The 24,780-nt window shown below is 50.7% G+C and overlaps 1 protein-coding gene across 8 annotated transcripts in view; it reads right to left on the bottom strand.

The window, feature by feature from the left end:
• Nucleotides 1-24,780, bottom strand: part of auts2a (activator of transcription and developmental regulator AUTS2 a) — a 200,335-nt gene that overhangs the window by 17,833 nt on the left and 157,722 nt on the right. For 7 of the 8 annotated variants that reach the window (XM_028982705.1, XM_028982707.1, XM_028982706.1 and 4 more), the window contains exon 4: nucleotides 7,679-7,727. In XM_028982705.1, the coding sequence (XP_028838538.1) occupies nucleotides 7,679-7,727 (49 nt within the window). Of the gene's footprint in view, nucleotides 1-7,678; nucleotides 7,728-8,494; nucleotides 8,690-24,780 lie in introns of those variants that run through there. The other variant, XM_028982713.1, reaches the window with a different exon arrangement.

Raw genomic sequence — 24,780 nt, 5'->3', positions numbered from 1 at the left:
CAGAGGGCCGGCTGTCTTTGGCCTCTGTCTTACTCCCCTCAGACCGGCTGGTGTTCAGAGATCAGGGCGATAAATCTCTTCCACAACCACCGTTTCTTCACCACGCGTGCAGTAAGCGACCCAGATCCATAGGAATGATGAGGAGTGAAACGTCCAGCACGGCAGACCTCCAAACGACAGGGAGCACAGTACCCAACTACAAATTGAGCTAAACCGGCACTTTCCAGTTCAGCCTCTTTGTGCAAGAGTGTCTCTCATTACCCGGACTCGTATTACAGTCAGTTGGGGATTAGCAGCACACACTCGGCATGATGGGCAACAGCAGCAGCGCAGGGTAGTTAACGCCTTCGTGTGTGCGCGCTTCAGGTCCTTCCTTCGCTGAGGCCTTCTCCTTCACGAACACAACCCTGCGTGTGAGTTGGCAGAGGACTGAGTATGACTAAGGCAGGGGAAGTGGGCGATGCGTGGGTCTGGGTGGGGGTAAAGGTGGCAGTTCAGATCCCAGGGGTGTGGATATTTATTTGACCAGGGGGCTGTGAATCCAGACAGCCAGCTGTCCCGCTCCTCTCTCAACAGGGCCACCACTTCAGAGAGAGACAGGGCTGGGGCTGTGGTGGGGAGAGCAACACAATATTCCCCTCGGACAAGCCGGGCCCCCAGGTTGGGTTTCTAGGGGAACAATGCGGGCCCTGTAGTCGGCTCCTCTCTCAGAGGAGGTGAAAAACCCAGACATCCACGTTCCTGACAGGGCTGACCGGAGAGAGTCGTATGTCGGCCTGGCCCTCCCGCTCGTAAAGAGCGGACACTGTACAGCGCCAAGCACCGCTGCTGTTTGCTTTTCCTACATCTGCCCTGTGCCAGAGGGAGCCGACCCATCTGATCCGTCTGGATTTCTCTCGCTGTTTGCACAAAAAAAAAAAAAAAAAAAAAAAAAAAACTCAACACGCTGGCTGAAGAAGGACTTTCTAAAGAAGACGAAGAAGGGGGGAAAAACGCACGAAACCAGAGCGCAGAGTAATCTCTAACAGATGGTGACAATCCCATGGATGCTGAGACGCTTCTGAACGCTTACGAAACCATGGCAGAGGCCTGGAGTCTGCGCTCAGCAGGCTGAAGGGTGATAAAACGGAACATTTCACAGTTCATTAGTCCTTATTTATACCAAAGTGCACGACGGAGCTTTTCGCTCCAATATAAATTCTCCAGGCAAGACACCGCAACCCCGACCTCCCGAATCTGGGCACGTCCTCCGGGACTGTTCTGGATGAGTTCCTGCTTTTCGCCCCGAAACCAGTGGGGGGTGCTGTCGTCTGTCTAGCGAAAGCGAGTGTTCTGTCAGGCAGCATTATTCTGGGTCGGGATATTTCTGTTCAGTTCGGTCGACTTGTACAAGAGCGTGAAGGGTGCTGCCATTTTTGGGGGTGTCGAGGGGAACCAAAGGTCGAACTAATCCTGCCCTCTGGGTCAAAAGGTGTTTGTTTTAGTCTTGCATATTTATGTGAGAAAGAGAAAGGCCAAGAAACCCTGCGTCTCATAGGGGAGTAATTAAAGCGGTGCTTGTCTCGGCCCAGGTCAGGTCTCTATGGCTGGTCTGTTCACCAGCTGCGCCTCTTTTCTCTCCATCTCAAACTTCAGTGTTTACGGTCTCACTGTGTAACACTCTTCCCCCTGTGGGACCCTGGCCATGGTCGCTGGCGGTGGGGCTGCTCCACCCAGTCGTGGTCTCTGAGGTAAGCTAGGCTCCTCCACGCCCCCCAGCCGGGGTGCAAACAGTCTCTCATGTTACCTATACGAAGGCGGATTTTACTTCAACCGTAAATACACCACGTTTAATCGTAGCACAATGATATTTGTCTCTGACTAAAGACTGGAATTTCTAATCCACTGTTGGAAGCGAACATTGATGCCAGAGTCAATATTCACCGGAGCACGATTGAGCAGATAAAAGTGCCAATAGACACACACACACACTCTATACAGACAGATCCCACTTACAGCAAATCCATACTAAATGACTCCATCTGACATGCTCCATCTCAGCAGCTGAATGGAGCCAATCCATACAAATGGCACACAAAACGGTGACACAGAGAGTGATACAGAGCTTCACTCTGTCTCCATCGCGCAGCGTTATAATGCTTTAATTCACCCTCACAGCAGTCAACGAATGCAGACAAACAGAGAAGAGGAGACAGGGATTCTGGGATTGGTGGACCCCCTTCCCCATTAGACCCATGCGCCCGTACACACTTCCTCACACCAACGTCCCTCCCGGCTGTGCAGACAGACTCACTGACTGACTGACTGACAGCAGAAAAAATGGGACCAAACAAAGAGCTGCCGAGCGGCGATGCGGCTGCTGCCCCCAAACACTCCGGTGGACAGGAGGCGAGAGCTCTACTTACGTCTGACACATATCATGACACGAGAGCGCTTTAGCTCGCCCAGCCAATCAGCACCTCTCGGCTGTCAAAACACCAATTACTTTCTAGTGCCCCCCCACCCACACAATATTACAAACAAAACAAAGACGGCGCTATAAAAACCCCATAAAGGACGGTTACAAGCTCATTTACTTTGCATAAAGCCTGTTAAAATGTTTGGGTTCTTCTCTATAATTAGTCTCGGGCCAACTTTCCCAACAAGGGAATGAAAAAGAAAACACCAAATTATCCTTCAAACAAAATTGCTGCTTGTCATCTGCGTTCTAACAAATCCTTCCCACAAAAAATGACCAAAATTAAGACCTTTTCTTGTCATTTGGTGAATATTCTGAGCCGGGAAGTGTGGGCGGTGGTATTTTCCTTGGAGGAATTACCGCCTGTAAGCTTTGAACAAATGCCTCGCTGCCTCAAATGTATCTTAAGAGAAGCTTTAAAGTGCAGATGATTACACACAACAAGGAAAGAGCACATTTTTCTTGCCCATCTTGGAAAACAGATGTGTAGGAAGTGGGGGTGTGTGGACTGGAACCTCCATTTGACAAGCAAAGCCCGGGAAAGCTCGCGACCAGAGCCTTCAATCACCAAACTAATCCACAGAGCACCTCGCTCACAACCACGGAGGCAACGGGACCCCCCCCCCTCTCTCTCGCTCATGCTTTCATCTTTGGAGTGAGGCCCATTGAAATGTTTGTGCCGGGGAGGTAGGGTTTAATTTAGGAGACGGGTTCCAGGCCGGTTGGTTTTAGCGCGGCACGCCGGATAGCGGCGTGTTTACACAACCCGCTCGCTTCTGGCCTGAGCGGGCCTGAAATCGCTCCATCAAGGTGTGTGGATTTGTGAGGTGGCCCACACCAAACAAATGCCTCCGTGACAGAGTGCCATGGTTGCACGCCACCGTCTCACCCTTTTGGGCCAAAATGGGCAACCTCTCCTTGTTTGGGATGTGCTTATGTCAACTGATGTAATATAATTACATCGTAGTATATAGTAATATATATATAATAATGCAGTATCATTTGTGAAGCATATGAAGAAACATCACGTGTAATGTGGGCTTCTTTGTGATGTTATGGTGATCGGGGAATTTAAATTAGATTACATCTCCATGGAACTTAATGACATAATTGCAACATCTGAGACTATTAAAATTGTCATTCCACGGTGCAGAACGTCGTGACATACACACACACACACACACACACACGGGCCGTTTGTCCCGCATGGCTCAGTGTGTTGTTAAGTGTCGGGGTGTCTGCTATTGTTTGCCGCCGCGGCAGTAAATCAGCGCCCCCCCCCGGCCTTGCTGTGTTAACCTTTGTGTGTGTCAGGAGACTGCAGCGCCGCGCCGCTTCCTCTCAGAGCTCATGAATTAGCGCGCTCCGCCGCCGGAAAAGAGGAGTGGAGACTCCTCCGCCGGCCTCCCGGCCCCGGCCTCTCCCTCCTCTGGGAGCCGTGTCAGGCGCTCTCAGGTAGGCCAAGGGACAAACAGGCGCAAAAACACTTATGTCTTCTACAAGGAGGTCGGGCAGCCGTAAATCCAGAGGACATTCATCACTTCAGGACGGGGAGCAGGGAAGGACAGAAAACGGGGAGATAAACCAGCCAACTCTCCTCTGCGCCGCCATCAGCGGGTGAATATGCCAAGCGTCTGACCTGGCGGTTGCTCCACTGCGGCGGAGAGATAAAAAAAAAAAATGACGACTCTATAAACTCCCACAATGCACCGGGGCGAGCCGGCATTCTCCAGACTAATGCACTCCCAGAAATGCTCCGGCTCCTGAAGGGCCCTCCAGCGCAATCGAGGGAGCCCCGCCGAGCATTCATCTGTCTCAGGCCGCACCTCTCTCTCCATTTCATTTCTCTCTCCATTTACTCAACGGTGGCGTGAGGACGGCAAATTACACCTCTGTGTCACGCGGCCGCCGCCGAGCGTCTAGCGCGGATCTCGAGTCTGCCCGACTCGACTGAAATGACAGATTCAATCGCAGATTCAGACCCAGTCGCGCAAAATGACTTTTCTCAACGCAACGTTGCATACCGGTGTGAATACTAAAAACAATCTGATGCTGTACAGGATTTTGACAGAGAGGGAACCTGGTTGATATTGGTTTTGTTTTTTTATTAGCATTAAAAACAGCCAATTTCACGTCACGATTACATTTACCAGACGGCCTTATCCAGAGCGACTTACAATCAGTAGTTACAGGGACAGTCCCCCCCTGGAGACACTCAGGGTTAAGTGTCTTGCTCAGGGACACAAAGGCAGTAAGTGGGATTTGAACCTGGGACTTCTGGTTCATAGGCGAGTGTGTTACCCACCACCCTACTACCCACCACCCCACTACCACGATTAATGTTAGTGAACTTGAGTGGCCGCGCCATTTTGGCCTGATTCTAGTGTTCATTACTGACACATCTGCAGTCGGGGAATCGAGAACATCACCATCACTGTTCAACACCATCTCCAGAAATTTGCCACCTGTCCTGAAGTTTACCTGTAACTTCCTGCTGGAGACTCCAAAATCATCCAAAATGATTTTCAAAATATTACACAACGGTGCAGTGAGGTGGAGAGATGATATTGCTTAATGTAGGTAGGTCCGCTGCATGTAGATATTATCCGACGAGTGAAAAATTATGTTCACACAAGTCTCTAGGTCTAAACGGGTGGTAGTGGGGTGGTGGGTAACACACTCGCCTATGAACCAGAAGACCCAGGTTCAAATCCCACTTAATACCATCGTGTCCCTGAGCAAGACACTCTAAAAGCTCCCGGTTTGAATAAGGGAAGGCAAGGGGTGCTGCCATTTTATAGCCCCTCCCCTCCAAAAGGACATTAGAAAACAATCAGATACGTTATCGCTTGGACAGATGCTGAAAACAAATCAGCTGTAATCTGTTTATGCCGCCATCTCTGCTGAGAAGCTGCGGCTTGGCCCCGGGGCGAAGAGCCGGGCGGGGAGAGATTACCGGCGACACCGGACTTTAATCGCGTGATGGATATCAGCGGCGGGCTTTTTCCCGTGACAGGCCACTCCGTCCGCTTATTGGAGCCGGGACAACGGGACTTCCAGAAGCCTGGGAGGACGCCATTGGGCGGCCAGGCTGCTGCCCGAGTAAAACTGGGAGCTTTTCATCAGAGTAAAACGGACCCGTTAAAGGGGACGGGAGGCATACAGACGACGGCTGACGAGCGCGAGGGTCACCGTGGTTGTGGCAGCAGGTGACGTTTCTGCCCGAAATGCCTACGTGGCTATGAGGGCGGTAGTAGCCTAGTGGGTAACACACTCGCCTATGAACCAGAAGACCCGGGTTCAAATCCCACTTACTACCATTGTGTCCCTGTGCAGGACACTTAACCCTGAGTGTCTCCAGGGGGGGACTGTCCCTGTAACTACTGACTGTAAGTCGCTCTGGATAAAGGTGCCTGATAAATGCTGTAAATGTAAATGTACGTGGAGGCGGGAAGATTTCGCCCGAGCACGGTTTTCTCGGCAAATAAGACACGGGGCCATTAGCAATCAAGCAACGCGCGCCGACTGATTAAGGTCGTTGGCGGTGACAGTAATTGCCCGCGGTGGCTGAAAAACGGACGGGGACCCAGGTGAGTTGCCGCCGCGCCAATCAGACTGGCGGGCGCGCCGCTCTATAATCAGGGCCGAGGCGGTAAAAGAGCGGAAAGGGCCGGGCACGGCCCGTTATTTTTTCATCCTTGTCCGCGGGCAATAATTGCGCTTTGATCCACCGCCGGTGAAAGCCGCTTGGCCGAGTTAAGACGTGGGCCTAATCCCCGGTTCCCCCTGCCTCTCCATGTGTACCAACAAGCGGAGGCCCACACCGGAGCAGCGCCGCAGCGAGAACGCAGGCCGGTAAAAGCTCTTGTTCCTGCCTTCGGGCCAAATATTGACATTTTTATTTTTTTTTTTTTATCTCCACACAATCTCGCCTCTCGCCTTTACCGGCGCACTTTCTTTCTCGCGTCTGGGTTACGTCCCCGCACCGCCCCCTCGCTCGCTCGCACGCCGCCTTTCATCCCACCGGCCCGTTTCAACGAAAAACAAAAAGGAAGAAAGATGCCGAGATGCCGCCCCCCCCCCCCCTCCACCCACACCTGGACGATCACTTCCTACTCCACCAATGGGGGCCATTAGCATATGGCAAGATGGAGGGAGGAGACCTGGGATGTGGCGGACATTTAAATGGTAATAAGGGCCAGGGAAGTGGACGGCCTTTCCTCCGGAGAGAAAGGCGTTTTTGTGTACTGTTTCCCGAGCCGGGCCCTTCTGTGCCGGGGAGAGGCGAGCCTCAGTGTTGGTTTAAGCGGCACAAAGGCGGCCCCTAATCCTTTCAGCCGAACCAAATCGCCCCCGTGGAGGTGTCTCCTAAAGGAAGCCCCCTCCGTCAAGAGTGGCCCATTGAGCGGCCAGCGAGCAGCGCGGACCAGGCCCCCGGAGGCCATCAAAGAGCTGAATGTGGTAAATGTGTTTGGGCTTTTGGTGGTGGTGGTGGGGGTGTTTGGAACAAGGGCCTGTCGGCATCAATCAGCCGCAGTTTCTCACCCTTTTCAGAAGGTCAAACCCCCCCCATCACCCGCCATAAGTCCCGTCCTGGTAACGCATCATTACGGAGGAATGCCCTTTCACGGGGACGCCTTCCATTATTTACTGCGGCCTTGGGTTCGGGGGGGGTGGAGAAAACACATGAATGTCTGAGGGTCTCGCATGTGGCACCAACCGCTGCCCTCCGGCTCCGAGCATGAATTCGGCGGTCCGGGGGTGCGCCTTCGCCCGGCGGCTGCGGCTCAAGTGCGCTTATTAGCCGATTCCGTGTGCAAAATCAATTCCAACCCGCGGGAACAATGCACTTCTGTACATCAGGCCGAATGCAGCGTATGGATTTCCTGCTTCAAGGCTCCGCGTCCAACGCGGCCCAGTTTAACGGCGTGCCGGGGATGGATTTTTCAGTCACATCTCGAAGTGAGCGAACACAGATTGATATTTCACACAGCGGCGCGGTCGGAATGAGGACGGCCTTGCCGGGATGCGTGGCTACGGGGCAGAAAATAGGAACGTGCGGAGCTCTGCTGCAGAGATTTTTATCACGACTAGAGAAAATTAGGAGAAGAGCAGCCACCCTCGGCCCTGCGGCGAAAATGTTCCGAATAAACAAGCTCCATAATAAACAAGAATGTGGTGTAATATCAGCCATACAACAACAAAAAAAAAAAAACGTACCTCTGACTGCAGCGGCGGTGAAGAATTTTTCTGAGTTGGCATCGGAACCCTGGAAAAACACAAACACACACCGGTTACAAACTGTCCCTCCAATCTGGAACTCGGCTCGGAACCCTGGACGGGGTTTTCGGTGAAGAGGCCGGACCTCGACGCGGGGAGCCGGAGGAGCCCTGGCCGGGACTCGCCGGGGCCACCGGCGGCGGCCGCCGCAGTTCCGCCCGCGGCCACTTGATGGCAGTGTTGCTCCGCGCCGCCGCCGCCGCCGCCGCCGCGCCGGAGTCCGGCTGAGCGCGTTAACGTCGCCGCGTCATTGTGCAAACATCCAGTGCTGGCATTTACACGGCATTTAGGTAATGAAAGCCTATTTAGGCGACAATGTGGTGTCAAAGCGACATCGGCTAATTCAATCCGATCAACTGCACAATAGATCGGCTTGTCACCGTTTATCTCCATGTTTGCATTTCTGTGCATTCAACGCAATTTCTAAAAAAACAAAAACAAACAAAAAACAAATAGTAAATAAACAGGAGAAAAATGAAAATAAACGTCACGATTTATTGCTACTGGCCGAACACGTGACCTTGCCGACTGTGCCGCGCTATGAGAACACCGAGCAGCCTCGTCGCGCGTCGTGTCCGGATCGTTTAGGCTGCCGCTTGACCACTTTTGACAGCGTAAATAAAATCGGATCCGCGCCGCTGACAAGCCGCGCCGCGCTCGTCCCGACTGCGGCGAAGGTGACACGGCAGCCGCGAAATCTCCCTTCCACACTGACAGCACCCAAAACAACGTGGAGAAATGACGTATAAGTTGTACCTTCGGCGCGGAGAGGTCCGGGGACGAGTTGCGTGGAAAGGGCCCGGGTTCACATGCTGCTGCTGGTCGGACGCCGTAATCCACAGACCGTAAAAACACGCGCGATAAAAGCCTTTCCAGGAAAGAGAACGCGGGGTCCCGGCTCCTCCACGTTCTCCTCCCGCCGGGAATTTCAAGATCCGCGCGTGGAAAAGCTGCGTGTTAGATCCGCGTAAGGAGCCTTTGTTGCCGTTTCGACCGACCCTCTCCTCGCTTTATCCGCCCACAAAATCCAACCGGGCGCCGAACCGGAGCCGCCGACTCTCTATCCGCCGGGCGGGCGAGCAAACTCTCACTCATCCGGCCGCGGGTCCTCCCACTTCCTGCCGCTAACCGGACTCCATTCGGCCCCGCAGCCGCTGCGGGGAGCGTGCGGGCGTGGGTGCGTGTCGGGGAGCGCGGGCGTGAATGGCGCGCAGCGGAGAGCGGGCGGTGACAGACCGAGAGAGAGAGAGAGAGAGAGAGAGAGGACGCGTGGGGGTGGGAGTCTCTCTTTCTCTCTCTCTATCTCTCCCTCTTGGTCTCTCTCTCTTTCCCTCCCTACCTCTCTCTCAACCTATCTCTATCCCCCCCCCTCTCTCTTACTCTCTCTCACCCCCCCCCCCCCCCCCACCTCTCTCTCTCTCTCTCTCTGGGAGGAGGAGGAGAGGGTTGATGTCAGCCGCTAATGAATTTCGCAGTAGGGAGGAAACCGCATCCACGCCCGCCGCCAGTGCGCAGGGGACGGCCTTCCGATCACCGGGACCTCCACCCGGATCCAGCGGAGGCTCTCCAGCCTCGTTACGTTAATAACGTCATTCCTAAATAACGCGTACGGTCTTAAAACATATTGCATATGAACATGCCGCCACGTTCACATTTACTGTCGCTAAATATGCACCATGTGATGATATGTTGGGACAGTTTGGACTGCGAGTCCGAATCGCGAACCGCCAAGGTGCCACTGAGGTCCCCTTGAGTCTACTGTGTGCTATGCTGTGTATCACAATGACAAAACCCACAACTTTTCACATTCACATTCATATTTATATACGTTGTCTGTGAGGGTGCATGTTCTATGTATGTAGTGACAAGGTAATAATGTGACAATAAAGGCACCTAAACCTGGATCCTACAATCCGCAGGTAATGTCGGCCATTCCAGGAAAATCCCCTTAACCAGGCCAAGGTATGAGCTCGGCATTAACTGTGAGGTCAGTGGCTCAGCAGACCCCTTGCGTGACCCCCGAACCAGGCTGCGGTTTAATCCATCAGCATAATTGCACCAATACAGTTACATCAATTCTGAGAGGTGTTAAAATAACCTGGATCTGGTGGGGTCCTCAAAGCCGCCAAATTTAGAACCGGTGTTTCGGGGAAACCAGAATTTTTGTCCCCCCCCTCCACCTCTTTTATGAACCAACGCTGGAGCGCAACCTCCAAATTAACCCCGAACGCGTCATACATAACAATGACAGCGTTCGTGGGTGTGCTGCAGCCCCTGATAAATCAGCGCCCAAGAAATCCTCTGTACGCTCTACATTTTGAGTGAAAAGAGAAGCCTGGTGGCTTCCCGACGCCTGCTGCACCGCGGACGAGAACTAGACGGCTCAAACTCAAATTTTACACAGCACACAGTCATGCGCGGTGTGATATGCAGTGAAATGCTTTAGCGACTGCTAAATATTTACATTTACATTTACAGCATTTACCAGACGCCCTTATCCAGAGCGACTTACAATCAGTAGTTACAGGGACAGTCCCCCCCTGGAGACACTCAGGGTTAAGTGTCTTGCTCAGGGACACGATGGTAGTAAGTGGGGTTTGAACCTGGGTCTTCTGGTTCATAGGTGAGTGTGTTACCCACTAGGCTACTACCACCCAGTATACAGTGAAGCAATATGCAAATATTGCAGACATAACCAAATATTACACTTTTATGTCTTTAACCTAAAACATAAAATATGTGTAACAGGTAGTGTGAAGGTGTGCAAATGGGTGAAGTCAAAGTATAAAGTGATAAAGTAAAAAAAAAAAAAAAAACACCTGTTTCATTGGACGGGGCCTAAGAAAAGGATCAGGTCCTGTCTGTAAAAGAGGTCAGAGGTCAAGGTGGCCATACATTGCCCCTGAGTGCACGGGGACGGCAAAGTTGGGGAAGTGCACCGTGCGAGTGCGACAGTAGCATGAAGCATCCTTAAGAAGACGGTCAGCGCGTCAGATGAAGCTCGAGAGCGCGTTCGCTGCACGGAAACGACGCCGAAGCCTCATAATGCCGTCTGTTGGCTCATTTAAACCGGACCATCTGGGGAACGAGTTTACAGAACAACGTACACACAAAAAAAAACCCCACCCCACTTTCATGTGTTTTCTTTTAGTCTGGTAAAAAAAAGTAGGACAGCCATGAATGTGCTTTCAAAGCACTTCCATTTACATACGATTACGTACATACGCAAACACACGAGGTTTTTTTAACTCCGCTTGAAGAAACAGACGTGGCCGGTCCTAGACGGTCATTATCAGATTTGAGGAAAAACCTCAGACCTGTGATTACAGCTCGCTGCTGGATAATCAGCATCTGGATCTCTCCGCGTCGGATTATTTTTAATTCAAATGAACCGCTGACGGGAGTCTCGGAAAAAAAAAAAGGCCGAGCAGCAAGTTAAATAAATAAAAGTTTCAGGGGCGGAAATGGCGGAAGAAAAACAACCGGAGCCGGGAAAATAATCGAAAGTGGCACTCCAGTATGGAAAAGCACTCGATGCCACTCGCCAGGGAAGTCGCGGCGGAGATCAAACATTAGCGTGCGGCGCTGCGCTACACATGCCAGTAATTGCCGGCCGCATCTGCGAGCGCTGCCTATAGACCATCAGGCCTTTTCCACGACGTCCTGTCATCTTTTATTCCGTTTCTGGCCTTGATCCTGCGCTTCAAAGTAACCGGAGTCGTGCCGCCCCCTCGCTCCATCTCCGCGTTTTTCGGTTCCGCACTCAAAACCACGGTTTCGTTTTACAGGGACTAATTTAAATTTTTTTTTTGTTGTTGGTAGACAGCAATCACAGGAGACAGTGGTTGCCTAGCGGTTAAGGAAGCGGCCCCGTAATCAGAAGGTTGCCGGTTCGATTCCCGATCTGCCAAGGTGCCACTGAGGTGCCACTGAGCAAAGCACCGTCTCCACACACTGCTCCCCGGGCGCCTGTCATGGCTGCCCACTGCTCACTCAGGGTGATGGTTAAATGCAGAGGACAAATTTCACTGTGTGCATCGTGTGCTGTGCTGCTGTGTATCACATGTGACAATCACTTCACTTTAAATTTAGGTTTAGGTCATTGACTTTAGGTCCAACGCCGCCGCCGGCCCACCTGGGCTCGATGTTGCCCCGGCGGCGGGAGCGGGGTGGGAGGTGGGGGGAGGATCCGTTTCCAACGACATTCAAAGTAGCGGCGGTCCGGGGGGGCGCACCGGCGTCTCCTCGGGGAGGCTAGTGTGACGTTCGGGTTGATACCGGGCCCATGTAGAACACCGTGCCGTACAATGGTCCCTCTGTGAGGACGGAACACTCTGACGGGGACAATAGGCCAACGGGCATGGGGTGGGGGGGGGGGGGGGGTGGGGGGTGGGGGTGGAGATCGGTATCGACCCCCCCCCCCCCCCCCCCTCTGCCGGCCATTTGATCCGCAAACAGAATTCCAGAGCAATCAGGCGGCCCGTCCACATCCTCCCCGGGACGAGCCGCCGCGAGAGGTGAAGGGCAAGTACGGTATCTGCGTGCCGGGGGACCCGGTGACCTCCGATTTGAAACAACGTCCTGGATTTAACGGCAAATGACGTATGAGGACGTTACACGGCGAACCGGCGAGGACGCCCGAGACAGCAAATCCAATTCCAGTCACTTATTATACATATTTCTGTACGTTGCGTACGTTGCCGAGTTGCGAAGGAGTCGTCTTCGCAGGCGCCGCTCTGGCGAAAACGGCGACACAACACGCAAGCGGTGGGACGCGGCAACACGCGCCGGCAGCAGCCACCAGATTATCCGGCGTGTCATTCCCTGGCATTTCCAGGCGGGCTGAGGATGCTTTCTGCAGTCATTACATTCAGCCTTATCTCCGCAAGGCCGCAATCCGCTGCCGGTGACAACTGCGCCTAATCTCCCTCCTCCCCGACAAGCCGCTCCGACAGCACCTTTCTTCCCCGCGCCGCGCACGCGCTACCAGACATATATTAATCTGTCAGTCACCGCTGGTAGCGGCGCCCCCGCTCGCCGCCTCGCTCCGACAGGGGGCCGGCGTACGCGCGGCGCGCACGGCGAACGTCCACCTCCGACCTCCTCGTCCTCGCAAGGAAATAACAGGGCAGGGAGGTCAGGCTGGTAGAATTCCCTCTTGTGACCCTACCACAATATTGTGGAGACGCTCTGACAATCGCAGTGTGACGTGAAGTGATTGTCACATGTGATACACGGCAGCACAGCACACGGTGCACACAGTGAAATTTGTCCTCTGCATTTAACCCATCACCCTGAGTGAGCAGTGGGCAGCCATGACAGGTGCCCGGGGAGCAGTGTGTGGGGACGGTGCTTTGCTCAGTGGCACCTCGGCGGATCGGGATTCGAACCGGCAACCTTCTGGTAGTTTACATCTACTTTTAAGCGCGCCGCATATCCACTTTGTGGGTTTGCACCTGCATCCAATATGTATCAAGGAAATCACGAGAATTGGCCTGATGGTGTAAATGCATTCATCTGAATGCCCTTTTCGGTGTCAGCAGGCCAGCAGAGGTTATTTCAGAGTTATTTCAGCCTTGAGCACAGGGGTGAAATAATCCAGGTTGGGAGCTTGTAACAGATCTAGATGGAGAACCCGTCGTCAAATCTGGAAACACTTTGGTCTGAATCGAAGATAAACAGCATGTTGCAGGTACTGTACATGGAACGGACTGTTTGAAGTGATAGCCCTGAAACACGGGGCAATATTTAAATGATTAGTTTAGTTCCCCCCCGAGCCAGCTCGACAAGGCCAAATGGGAAGGACCTGTCCTTCTCATGTTCTGCGAGTATGGAAATGATAAGCCACCTGAAATCTACTTTTATAACATACAAAAGCAGCGTAGCATGTGATTACGCTTGGACGCTTTCTAGCAAATCACACCCCAGCGGTCCGCAATGGCAGGGTGTTATCGGACTATCTTGATGGTATCTTGTTTTGGTTCTAAAGGCCGGTTGGACTTGGTGGAACGGTGTGTCTAATGTTAAACATTATCTCCATCTCAAAGTCAATAAGCAGCCTCGGCAGAGTGGATGCTCAGGCTGGCGACCATGGAGACCGACCGCCGCTCTCCCAGCCATCAAGCCCACGTCCCTTTAAGCGACTGCTTCTGAAAACAAACCGGACAGGAAAATTGGTTTAACCTTCTCTCCCCCGACGATCCGGTTACATCCCTAATGCCTTTTTTTCTCCGCCCCTTCCCACTCCACCCCCGATTTCCCTTTTTCCTTTCCCCAACCAGACGAAAATCTCAGATGCCGCCACATTGCCCCCTTTGTCCAAACTGGAAACACGGCAGAGAGTGTGGTCCACCCCGCCATGCATAATATCAGCGCTGCCAATCACTCCCCACCCGCCATCACACGCGGTGTTAAAACGTCTGCAGCTTTTTATGCACCCCGAAATGCTATTCTTCATTTTCTTTTCTTAAAATACCTTTCCATGTTCTTCCCATTCATCGCTTGGTTCAAAGAATATCTTCAGATTCAGATATATATATATATAAAAAAAAAAAATGCAAACAATAGACGTAACACGAGAGAGATGGGTGATTACGGAGTCCCCCGCCCCACGTGCAGCGTTGGTTTGATCTGGTTTCCACAAGGTTCGGCAGGGACTTTGTGAACATGCCCACATTAAAAACAAGGCCTCAGGCACTTTGAGGTCTCACAAAGGCATCGGCACTCGCCACTCGCGTTACAGCCTAAATTCGCCATGCAAATGGCCAGAATTGTTATTAACAATTGGATATGTGACCTATGTATTGTAATTTTTATATTAATGATAATACAAATGTTAATTATTAGTAACAATAATATATATTGGCAGATGGCGTGAGAGAAAACCTGAGCTTGGCGGGCGGCGAGAGAGAAATGGCCCGCTGTGCCTTTAAGATGAATCATAGCGGGAACGTGCGGAGGAAATCACTGGGAAGCCTGGTGTTAGAATCCGTCTGACCTGCGATAGACTGTAGCCGCCTTGAGCGATCCGCCCGGCTGGGGGACTTCGGGTCGGGGGGTGCGCTGGGCCTCTGAAATGCCCCGTCAAGGCCATTCTGTCAGGCACGCAGCGAGACAGCTCCCCCCACCTTTCTCCTACCGGCCCTCGTCCTCCTCCTCCTCTCCCGCCTCCTTCCAGTCACTCCAGGCTGGATTGGGCTGAAATACTACAAAGTGGGGGTCTGATGACAGGCTCTCTGGGGGGACATAAGATGGCCCCAGACTTCAAAAGCCAGCAGGCTGACAGGCAGCAGGGGAGGTCTCGCTCCCTCCCTCTCTTTCTCTCCATTTCTCTCCATCTCGGCCCAGGCCCCCATGGACCCTGGAGGGGTTTCTAATTGCATTTCACAGGGAGTGCACTAAATAAGGGCCTTGTTCTCCCTACAGTAGCCTCCCCGCTGTGGAGTAGGGGGGACTGGGATGGGAGGGGGGCGGCGAGGAGCTTCCCCCTGTGTGACAGAAAGCTTTAACATGTCAGAGAGACAGAGGCAGAGGGAGAGGTTAAACCCCCCCTGGGTGATGGGTGAACATGGGAGAGTGAACAAGAGAACAAGGCCGAGACAGAGACAGATTGAGACAAAGAGAGAAGAGCAGAAATGTGAAGAATTACAGAGAGAAAGAGGAAAGACTGAGAAGCGTAATAAAGCAGAGAAACCGTTCGCATTGTGTGTCTGTGTGTGAGTGAGTCTATTGTGGGTGGAGGCAAGATGAGCTCTAGGTGGAGTCTCCACTTTTAAAGCTTTCCATTTTTAAATATTTTAAGGTGGTGTCCGGGTTTTCTGTGAAGAGACACGGCCATGCCCTCTTTTAATCGCCACCAGTCAGTATGTTTAGTATAATTATTTACCGCAGTTACAGGCCATTTAAACAAACTAATGCACAGGCAGGGACCAGATTCTTGACTGATGTATGTGTGACCTCCAGCTTGTTAGTGTTGCACTGTTTAGGTCACAGGCCAAAACAATACATGATAATGTAGTTGACGATTATTCCTTATGACTATGCTGTTATCCAGAGGCATGAAGGGAAAAATCGTCCCATATCAAACTTTAAAATTAAATAACACACCTAGATGTTTGGGAGTCAAGTTGCTCCTGCATGCACGCATTCATCATCTTCAGAGCAGCATGCATCTAATTTGCAAATGAAGCCTGTATATTATGTACATGTGTAGTGAGTCCCCGCCCTGCACCCAGCGTCCTTGGGGCAGTGGTGGACTAGTAGCGGAAGCGGCTTCGTAATCAGAAGGTTGCCGGTTCGAATCCCGATCCGCCGAGGTGCCACTGAGGTGCCACACACTGCCTGTCACGGCTGCCAACTGCTCACCAGGGGTAATGGGTTAAATGCAGAGGACAAATTTCACCGTGTGCACTGTGTGCTGTGCTGCTGTGTATCACACTGACAATCTCTTCACTTTGTCTTGTCACTTTGTCTTGAGTAGGACTAGGGAAAGTGTACATCAGTGTAAAGCTGTCCAATTCACCGCTCGTCACAGTTTGCCATCAGCTACATTATTGTATATTGTTTAAATCTGAGACAAAATAGCATGGCACTTTACGTGCATTTTATAAAGTCAGGTTCTAGTCTACCTTTTCTAACGTCATATAAATACACAAACATTTCTCACTCTCACACTTTTTCCACCCTTATCTACGAGACCATCTCATTAAAAACGGGTAGCAATTAAAACAATTACCGATAAGCAAAGTGTGTCAGGGCCTCCCTCGGAAACGGCGGAGGTGCGGAGATGATCACGGTGCTTAACGCGCCGAGGGAATTGGGCCTTTATCACCGGCATTTATCTCAAGCTGCTAATGACGGCCTGCCGCCCGCTGACAGAATCATGTCAATGAGATACCGGTCGACCCCGAAATCAGGGTGTCACAACACAGCAGCTCCGTGGCACCGACTGTTTGATACCCACTTCCTGGCAACTACAGAGAAAAAAAACCCCAACCTATTCAAGCAGGATGGGAAATTATGAAAGGCTAAATGCTGGTGTTGACATGCTATATGAATGAGCTACATCGAGTTATATTTTTTCAAGAAAAGACACTATAATGGCGATTACATTGTCAACCATGTGTACAAGGGGTATTAGCTACATACTGGCAGAAGGGGGTTTATACCGGACAGGCTACAGGCCACTTCCTGTTTAAAACTTTAAACAATATAATAATAAGGAATTAATGGGAATAAGAAGGTAATCATCAGTGTGTCAAAAATGATTACCGACAAAAAGTTCCTCCTCTCCAACATACTGATCACTTGCAGTCGTTTAAAAAAAAATAAAAATCCATCACTTTTCAATTACTCTAAGAATTTAGAGTAAAAAAAAAAAAAACAGAGTCAAATTTAACGAAATTTATGACAACCCTGAAAAGTTTAACTTAAACAACAGCATTTCTTACTCCAAGTTTGCGCAGCCCAAGCCCAAGGAAAACGGTCCCCAATAAGTTCAGGCATAGATCATAAGTAATTTACCTGACTTTTAAAAGGAGACGCGTCTGTGGAGGTGCTGGAAGACGGAAGCAATGCATGCTGTGAAGCCAGCAACGATACTATAGACCTGCGCTAGTTTTTAACGTCGTAGTTTAAAGTAAACGTGGAAAAAAAACGTTTCTCGCGCGGCCTTATGGGAACTCGGTTTTCCAGGTTTTTAATGCAAACGTCCTGATGTAATTGTAGAACGCATTAACATGCAGTTATGTGTCCAATGCACCAGTGCAGCAGCGGCGGTTCTGCAGACGCACGCCGGGACACTCGAGCTGTGTTGGGGCCATGTGATACCACGCCGGCCTGGCAGTGCGGTACATTTCCACAGGGCCCCGTGTGGTGGGGGTGACAGAGGGCCCGCTTGTCCAGCCCTCATAGAGATGCCATTGAGAGGGATGCACCCCCCCCCCCCTCCTTGCAACATGCCCCTTTTCCTCCGCAAACTCCACACCGCGCGGTGGCTAAATACACACACTGTCGATCCTCGACCCCGGAGATGAGAGCCGGACATTCAGTGCCGCCGTCTGGGTTATTCCGGTCCAGGCCACGGGGACATTTGGTGTGAATGTGTGTGTGTCTTTACAGTTTATTGCTTTAGCAGTCAGCTTCCTGAAAATACCTTCAGCTTCCATATTGGGTTGTGGATGCACAAGGTGAACATTTGCGTCAGCATGACTTGTAAAAGTCCATTTCAGCATGGTGTGTGTGTGTGTGTGTGTGTGTGTGTGTGTTGGGGGGTGGTGCTGACAGCACAGGCCTGCACTGTTTAACCGTAAGCCCAATCATCAGTGGCTGTCTCAGTTGGGCTTAACACGCCCTCTGTTTACCAACAGCGGCGTCGCGGGAGGATGTGGATGAGCGGAGAGGCTGCTGCCAGCTCTCATGGCGGTTGGGTGGTTGGGAGGGAGGGGAAGTGTAAGAGGATTTCCCAGTGAGAACGGGGCCAGACTGCACTCTCACCGCGACACAGGGCTCACACGCACTCACACACACACATTGATTTTCCACAAATCCGCGCATCACATGGAAATCTCTGATGAGCGAGGGGGGGATAATCCCGAAGAAACTCGATAAACGAGCATCCAGAAAGGCGGAGAAATCGGACAGTGACTAACCTCGCGGGGAGCGAGGGTGGGGTGGGGGTGGACGCAGTTTGTCTGTTTGGCACTCAGGCTTTATCATCTTAGAAGGTCAGGGGCTGCGCCGCACTGTGTAAGCTGATGAGATTTCCCGGTTACATTCCCCGCATTCAGCTCTTCCGTTTCTAAGGTCATGTTATCACGGCGACGGCTAAACAACATTATGCACGTTTCCTAACAGTCGGCATGTTTCCACCGTGCAATGCATATTTAAATGAGATCTTCAGCAGATGGCTGACACACACACACGCGTACACACACACGCGTACACAGAGGCTGGTGTTAAGCAGGGCCAGCGGTGGGAGCAGCGGAGGAGGAATTAGTGTGTTAATTGAGGGGTGTGCTGACGCTGCTGAGAGGTGTGAGGTGCCGTTACCCTTCACTGAGACACAGGCTGCATTATGAGATTTTTTTTATCGGAGCGCTCATTCATAAACAACATCAGCATGGTAATATGTCACAGTATATAATATCGCACGGCACGTTTTTACCAATTAACGCCAGATGCACACATAACACATACACATCTGATCACCCAATGTGCTCAGAAAAATCATGCAATGAATTAATTGCAATGAAATCTTTGCAAAATGTTAATCGATTGACAGTCCTAATATTTACTTAGTACCATTTTTAAAGCAACTTCTTTTTATCTAATAAATGCGCAACCTCATTGTAAGACTCATCATGTTCATGGGTGCACATAATCTCAATAACTCTGGGTCTAATGGTTCTAGTCTGGTTAATTTGACTAAACCAAACCTTGAACGCCCTAGATAAGCAATTTCAAAGATGTTTTACAAACTATAACAAAAGAAATATTAATTTGACAGTTTAGTTTTACTTTGCATAGAAAATGCATAGAAAAATCGTGACAAAATGCAGACACACACACACACACTCACATCTACTCACACCCACACAGGCCTTTCCCCACCCATAAATGCTCGGGAGAACCCTGAGGTGACTGCGGGGTTCTCACATTGACCCGGCGTTTCTTTGTTCTTTTTCTGCGCTTGCAGACATTTTATCTGATTTGCCTGGTGCATCTCTGATGGGTCCGTCTGAAAACTCGGCGATGAAGCAATTTGGCACTCTGCGGTTTAAAAGGCTGTTCAAAAATGGAACGTCTCTGTATATTAATCAGGTCGAGGGGCGTGCGCAGCATTTTGAAAGACAACGCCGGTTCATTTAGCTCGGCTGGGGGAACCGCCTCGCATCAGAAATCCCCCGGCACGGGCCGTCGAGTGTGTTCCTCCATCTCACCCCCAGCCAAACACATTGATCTATTTCCAGACAGACTGCTCAGTACGTTTTTAATTGCGTGAGCGACCGCACACGCGCCCACCTGCACCGATGCGCACTCAGTATTCAACCTGTTTCCTCAGCCGATGTTAGTGGAGACAGATACACACTGTCAACTCACACACTTTCAGGGAGACTGCAATACGGACACGTTCCCGTCTATGCGCTGGAGTGGCGCTGAGGGACCCGCTCTTATGTGATTGTCCCCTGATTACGGCGGCCGCGCGGGGAACGGCTGATTGTGTAATCAGGGGGCTGAGGCCGCCGCTCGGCTGCTGCTGTAATGGGGTGGAAATGAGACACGTGGACCCCCCCAACCCCCCACCACCACCATACACGCCCCCCCACCCTGGACACTGATGAGGCCTTCGTCTGGGGTATGGTGCAGGAGCGACCCCTCCAACACCACACGTCAATCACTGCAGACGGAGAGACAGCATGCATAAGCGACCCCACTAACACCACACAGCCACACGCACAACACAAAAAACCTGCACAGAAGCATAACATCAGGGTGTAGGGTGGTAGTGGCCTAGTGGGTAATACACTTGCCTCTGAACCAGAAGGGAATTGGGCCAAACCCCACTTACTACCATTGTGTCCCTGAGCAAGACACTTAACCCTGAGTGTCTCCAGGGGGGGACTGTCCCTGTAACTACTGATTGTAAGTCGCTCTGGATAAGGGTGTCTGGTAAATATTGTAAATGGAAAGGAAACATCAACGCATGTGCACATATATACACACACAATACACTGTGTAGCACACCCTTTACTACATAACCCTTCCACAGAAACAAAGAACGACAAATGGAGGTATAGTGGCAGCGGGTAACACACCTGCCTATGAAACAGAAGACCATGAAGTCACAGGTTCAAACCCCTATTACTACCATTGTGTCCCTGAGCAACCCTGTCCCTGTAACTACTGATTGTAAGTTGCCCAGGATAAGGTCACAAACTAACGACGAAAGAAGGATGCAGACATTTATTTTAATTTATTTAAAAAAAAAAACGTTTTCTTGTGATGACATTTAGAAAAAGCTGTGTACGCCTTCCCAAAATGCTGGAGCCACAATATGAGGGAAAACGATGTTTTCCACCATAAAAAACAAAATGTTTACCCCGCTGGTACTTCGCAGGGCACACATTCAACAGGCAGCAGTGGCAGAACACACACCTCTCCAGTGCACTTCACTGCCAGGGTGGCACACTCCACATCACTTCACTCTCGGGCCCAGTGCGCTATCGGCAACGGGAGCAGGACCACGGTGCTTTCTCCTCTCCGCCTTGCGCGACTGTGTCTGTGGACGGATGTGAGCATGTGCAGAGTCGCGCGTCATTACGACGTGAAATAAAGGTGGCAAATTGCCGAGCAGAAATGATTTGATTAGTGCTCTCAGCGCTAAAAAAAGGACCTGGATGCGCAGCAGACGACTGTGAGGAGAAGGTGTGATGGAGCCCGTAATTGCTGCGGCCGCACCGAGAGACTTGATGATTTGTGACATCTCCGCACTAACACTAATAACTGTTAATTAACTGTAGCGGGGATGTTTGGGAGAGAAGACGATAACGAGAGCGAGTGAGTCTGGCACGTTCTCCTGCAGCGTCTCCTGGGGCGTCATCGACAGCATTAAGATGGAGGGGGGTGGCAGGAGTGGTACTGTTGGCGCTGAACATGTGGATCGATTTGTCCATTTTTAATTTGACGCCCCTAGCGTGCGGCCGAACGGCGACAGTGGCCAGGGAAATTTGGAAGAAACCGAGGCTCGGCGGTGGGACCCCACCCTCCACTGGCCAGCACTGCCTCACTCTGGGATGTTCATGTCAGGTTCCTGTCCCAGTGCAGGTGGAACCAGGACGCCAGGAAGGCAGCGAGTGAGACGGGGTGGACGCCAGTTTTCAAATGTTAATCTGTACACGTAATTGGTCCACCAAGACACAGCAAAGTCAACATTCCATCTACAAAAGGACTTTGGGCAGTGGTGGCCTAGTGGTTAAGGAAGCGGCCCCATAATCAGAAGGTTGCTGGTTTGATTCCCGATCTGCCAAGGTACCACTGAGGTGCCACTGAGCAAAGCATCGTCCCCACACACTGCTCCCCGGGCACCTGTCATGGCTGCCCACTGCTCACTCAGGGTGATGGGTTAAATGCAGAGGACAAATTTCACTGTGTGCACTGTGTGCTGTGCTGCTGTGTATCACATGTGACAATCACTTCACTTTCACTTTTAATTTTGTGTGCAGATGTCTGTTCAGTGCACGGAGCCGGCAATCAAGATATTACAGGAAACGAGGCAAACGGCATGTCGCCGTCTTCTACCCGTTAAGGTAAAGATATTTTTACAGGCAGATTGTCTGCTCTTGACATTTAAAGGTTAATCAAGAAATCAACGTGTAATCATTTAGAACTTTGCTGATGGCAACTATCTCGGCAGCTGTCAATCAACATCTGCCAGTCTGAGACACCTTCGTCAAAGTCGTGGTGGAGGCAGGGCTGTCAAAATGAACATGTTAATCGCTGTGATTAATTCGCCGCTGGAGATGCATGTGACCGTGTATTTCAGTGTGAATGGGGAGAGTTGCGTCAGGGTGTTTTATTGAAACAAAAACCTTTCCCGCATTTATCTGCAGGTTGGCATAGTTCTAAAAATGTGTCACAGCAAGCTTTAAGTATTTATTGAAACTAATTCATTAGTTGATAGCTCTACATGGAGAGAACTACCTGGTTGAAAGCATGAGGAAACAGTGAGGTCACCCAAAGGTCACCACCCTCTTTCCGCAAACAAATCAAAAGCTATTAAAGCACTCGCTCCATCTTGGGCGCCGTACAGGTATGTACGATAAAACAAACTGGGTCAGCGATGCGCGTGCAGTTACTTGCGGCAGCGCAGCTCCCCTTCTGTGACAGTGATGGCTGGGACTCTGTTGTGGTGACAGGGACAGACTCCGGCATCGCCCGGAGAGACACTCGACAAAACAGAACCGGGGGGAGGACAGGGCGGGGGGCTTTCGCCACGCCACCTCGTTTTTTTCCGTGACTCAAAACTGACGCGGCCGAGGGAGACTTCGTCCACTGATGACATGCCTCTGTACAGGCGCCGCGGGACACGTGGCGGCGTTAAATGTGGCAGGTTAGGCGCGCTGACATGCACATCTGGGCTCTGAAATTGAGTTCACCTCCAGCCCTATTACGCTTCAGGATCCAACGCGTCTCCGTCTCTCTCAGGAAATGGACACAGTGCGGGCTGTTCCGGCTGCGTTCTCCCATCTCAGCCCATGGGAGGAGTGTTTATGTTACGAGGCCTCTGATCCATTACGTGCCGGACCCTTAAAAACCTGGTTCACAGGTAAAGGTCACTGGACGAATTTGTGTCCCCGGGAAGAAAGGGAATGGCACTCATCGCGCCACTGCTATTCGCTCGGCACAGCGGCGCCCTGACAGCCTCTTGCTTTGATTGGCGCGTGAAGTATTTGTAAATACTTGCTGGCGAGCCTCCACTTGACGTTCCTCCCCTCGTGAACGCCGCCGACGTTTTGACAGACGTGCCGCACTGGCGCCGCGCCGACCTGCCACCTCGCTTCAGTGGAACGGCAGGAGATGATTTGTTTCAAAGCCAATTAAGAGCAGGACTAATAAAGACGTGCCAGCATCTCTCTCTCTCTCTCTCTCTCTGCAGCTCTGCTTCTACTGCAGGTCCTTCCACTGAAAAATAACAATTCTTCCTGAAAAAGCATGAATGCATCTCTAATGATGATTGTTCTAATAATAAAAGGCTTCCTTATGCAGCGTGAAGAATCATTGCAACACTTGGGGTTGCTGGTTTGGAGGGATTGAAGATGGAAGAACCTTGTAACCTTGTATAGACAGATTCCAGCACAGCAGCAGAATCAGAACAAAGGCTTCAAAAAAGTGTAGGCAAAACCATGGAAAAAACACAAAGTGCAGCATCGGCTTGAACAGTGTCTTAAAACACCTTTATACACCTTCACCCTACCTGTTACACATATTTTATGTTTTATGTTAAAGACATACAAGTGTAATATTTGGTTATGTTTGAATTATTTGCATATTGGTTCATTGTATACTTGCAATATTTGCAATACTGTGGTCAGTAGCAGTCGCTAAAGCATTTCACTGCATATCATACCGTGTATGACTATGCATGTGACTTTGAATTTACACTTTTTTACTACAATTAAAGATATCTTATAAAAGATCCATTATGAGTGAGGGAACAAGCTCTACATTTGAAGTGTGGCAACATAAATAAGAATAAGAAAAGAGATCGAAATGGCTAGAAGATGTGGAGTACAAGGAAATCATACCAACAAATCAATGCAAAACTACAACAAAAGTAGTGGCTGAAATGATTGTTATGTAGACCTCAATATTCATGTTCAGGAATCGCATAGACAGTCAGCTCACAGGATAATCACAGCTAACTTCCTTTGAAACAAATACCAATGGCGTTGATTATAAAGTATGTATAAATGAACACAAAAAAAAACAGATCTCATGAACGATGCTACGAGTGGCATCTGTGCAATTTCTGAGCATTGTTTAGGGTCATGTGAGCCCTAGTCTGGTAACCGTTGCTAAACGTATGTGTAAAAAATGTGTAAAGAAAAGCACTTTTAACTGCTAAGATTGGATGTGGATAATTGCTAAAAATAAGCTCATATACAACTTACAGCAGAAGAATTACGGCCATCTTTATTGACACAGCTGCGGACTTATTGCGCCACCGGAAAGGGCACCAGGCCCCCACCGGTCTGGGCACAAGAGCAAAAAAGCAAACAGACGAAAAAAAAAAAAAAAATACAGGCCTTGCTTTTATCCCTGAAGAGCACTCAGTCTGCTCCAATCATTGTTTGTACAACCACACATGGCATGCTGTATTTTCACCTTGCCTTACCAACATGTTACTTGTCCTTCACATTCCTTCACGTACACACATACGACTTCTACCAGTGGAGGCAAAAATATGTGTGACATTAACTATGGCATCCCATAATGGCCATAATTCAGTGTCTAAAAAGATGTATGCCTTCTTACACCTATGT

The sequence above is a fragment of the Denticeps clupeoides genome, chromosome 6 (genome assembly GCF_900700375.1).
Source record: "Denticeps clupeoides chromosome 6, fDenClu1.1, whole genome shotgun sequence".
In the NCBI taxonomy this organism is placed as follows: domain Eukaryota; kingdom Metazoa; phylum Chordata; class Actinopteri; order Clupeiformes; family Denticipitidae; genus Denticeps; species Denticeps clupeoides.
The sequence above is the reverse complement of the archived record's forward strand: the minus strand, read 5'-3'. Positions and strand labels throughout refer to the sequence as shown.